Below are 1809 nucleotides of genomic sequence, written 5' to 3'. Positions count from 1 at the left end.
TCACAAAAATCATACTTGGGTGTTAGTCTCTTTGCCTACAGGGAGAAATGTTATTACCTACAAATGGGTTTTCAAGAAAAAAGGAAGGTATAACAGCTGTTGAAGGAGTCAAGTTTAAGGCTCGAGTTGTTGCAAGGGGGTTCAATTAGAAGGAGGGAGTAGACTATAACAAAATTTTCTCACCAGTAGTCAAACATACTTCTATCAGGGTGTTACTAGCAATAGTGACACATCAGGATTTGGAGCTCGAACAACTTGATGTGAAAACATCATTTCTACATGGAGAGTTAGAGGAACAAATATACATGACTCATCCTGAAGGTTTCCAAGTTCCAGGAAAGGAAAAGTATGTTTTCAAGTTGAAGAAGTCTTTATACAGACTTAAACAGTCTCCAAGGTAGTGGTATAAGAGGTTTGACAACTTTATGATGTCTCTTAACTACAAGAGGAGTGCATATGACTGTTGTGTGTACTACAACAAGTTGAAGAATGACTCATTCATCTACCCAGTCCTGTATATTGATGACATGTTAGTAGCAACAAAGAGAAAAATAGATGCTTAGAAGCTAAAAGATCTTCTAAATGCTGAGTTTGAGATGAAAGATCTAGGAGCAGCTCGGAAAATTCTAGGAATGGAGATTCTTAGAGATAGAGGCCAGGAGAAACTTTTCTTATCACAAAAAGGTTACATTGATAAGGTACTGTGAAGGTTTGGGATGTCATCAGCTAAACCTATAGATACACCTTGTGCTGCTAATATTCATCTTACTATATTGTTTGCTCCTCAGACAGATGAAGAGAAAAAGTATATGACTCTAGTTCCTTACTTTAGTGCAATAGAGAGTATGATGTATGCTATGATTTGTACAAGACCAGATCTGGCACAGACAGTGAGTTTTGTGAGTAGATTTATGGTATAACCAGGGAAGGATTATTGGAAAGCTGTGAAGAGGATATTCAAGTATCTACGGGGAACTTTTTGATGTTGGTCTCATATATGGAGGTGATACACAATGTCTAATTACTAGGTATTCAGATTCTGATTATGCTGGAGACGTTGATAGTATGAGATCTATGACTGGTTATGTATTTACTCTTGGGGGCTCAGTTGTTAGTTGGAAAGCGACTCTGCAACCTACTGTGACTTTGTCTACAACAGAAGCAAAGTACATGGCATTAACAAAAGCTGCTAAAGAGGGAATATGGCTGAAGGACTAATTAGTGATTTGGGCTTACATCAAGATCAAGCAACTGTCTTCTGTAACAGTCTGAGTGCTATATGCTTAGCCAAAAATCAAGTTCATCATGAACGGACTAAGCATATTGACGTGCGATATCATTTCCTAAGGACTGAGAAGAGGATAAAAGTGAAAAAGGTAGGAATTGCTGACATTCCTGCTGATATATTCACCAAGTCAGTTCATCATATCAAGTTCCAACATTGTTTGGACTTGCTTAACGTCAGAAACTGTTAGTTTCTCTAAGGGCAACTTTAGAAGAGAGAGAGATAGAGAAGATTGAACATCTGGGCATTGACTAATGCATCTAGGCCATCTGTGCATTGAATAATGCATTTGGGTCATCTGGGCATTGACTAATGCATCTGGGCCATCTGATATTGACGAATGCATCTGAGCCATCTAGTATTGATTAATACATCTAGGTTATCTGGTATTGACGAATGCATTTGGGCCATCTAGTATTGATTAATATATCTGGGCCATCTGACACCTACGAGTGCATCTGGGCCATCCGGCACCGATGAGTACATCTGGGCCATCCGACACCGGCGAGTGCATCTGGGCCATT

General features: G+C 39.1%; 1 protein-coding gene across 1 annotated transcript; it reads left to right on the top strand.

Moving 5' to 3' along the window:
• The first annotated feature begins 596 nt into the window (after window positions 1-596).
• Window positions 597-1218, top strand: LOC124940327 (secreted RxLR effector protein 161-like). The gene is made up of 4 exons (XM_047480841.1): window positions 597-698; window positions 789-850; window positions 925-984; window positions 1029-1218. Exons 1-4 carry the CDS (start codon window positions 597-599, stop codon window positions 1216-1218), a joined length of 414 nt encoding a protein of 137 aa, XP_047336797.1.
• The last annotated feature ends 591 nt before the right edge of the window (window positions 1219-1809 follow it).

Source organism: Impatiens glandulifera, chromosome 1 (assembly GCF_907164915.1).
Source record: "Impatiens glandulifera chromosome 1, dImpGla2.1, whole genome shotgun sequence".
In the NCBI taxonomy this organism is placed as follows: domain Eukaryota; kingdom Viridiplantae; phylum Streptophyta; class Magnoliopsida; order Ericales; family Balsaminaceae; genus Impatiens; species Impatiens glandulifera.
The sequence above is the reverse complement of the archived record's forward strand: the minus strand, read 5'-3'. Positions and strand labels throughout refer to the sequence as shown.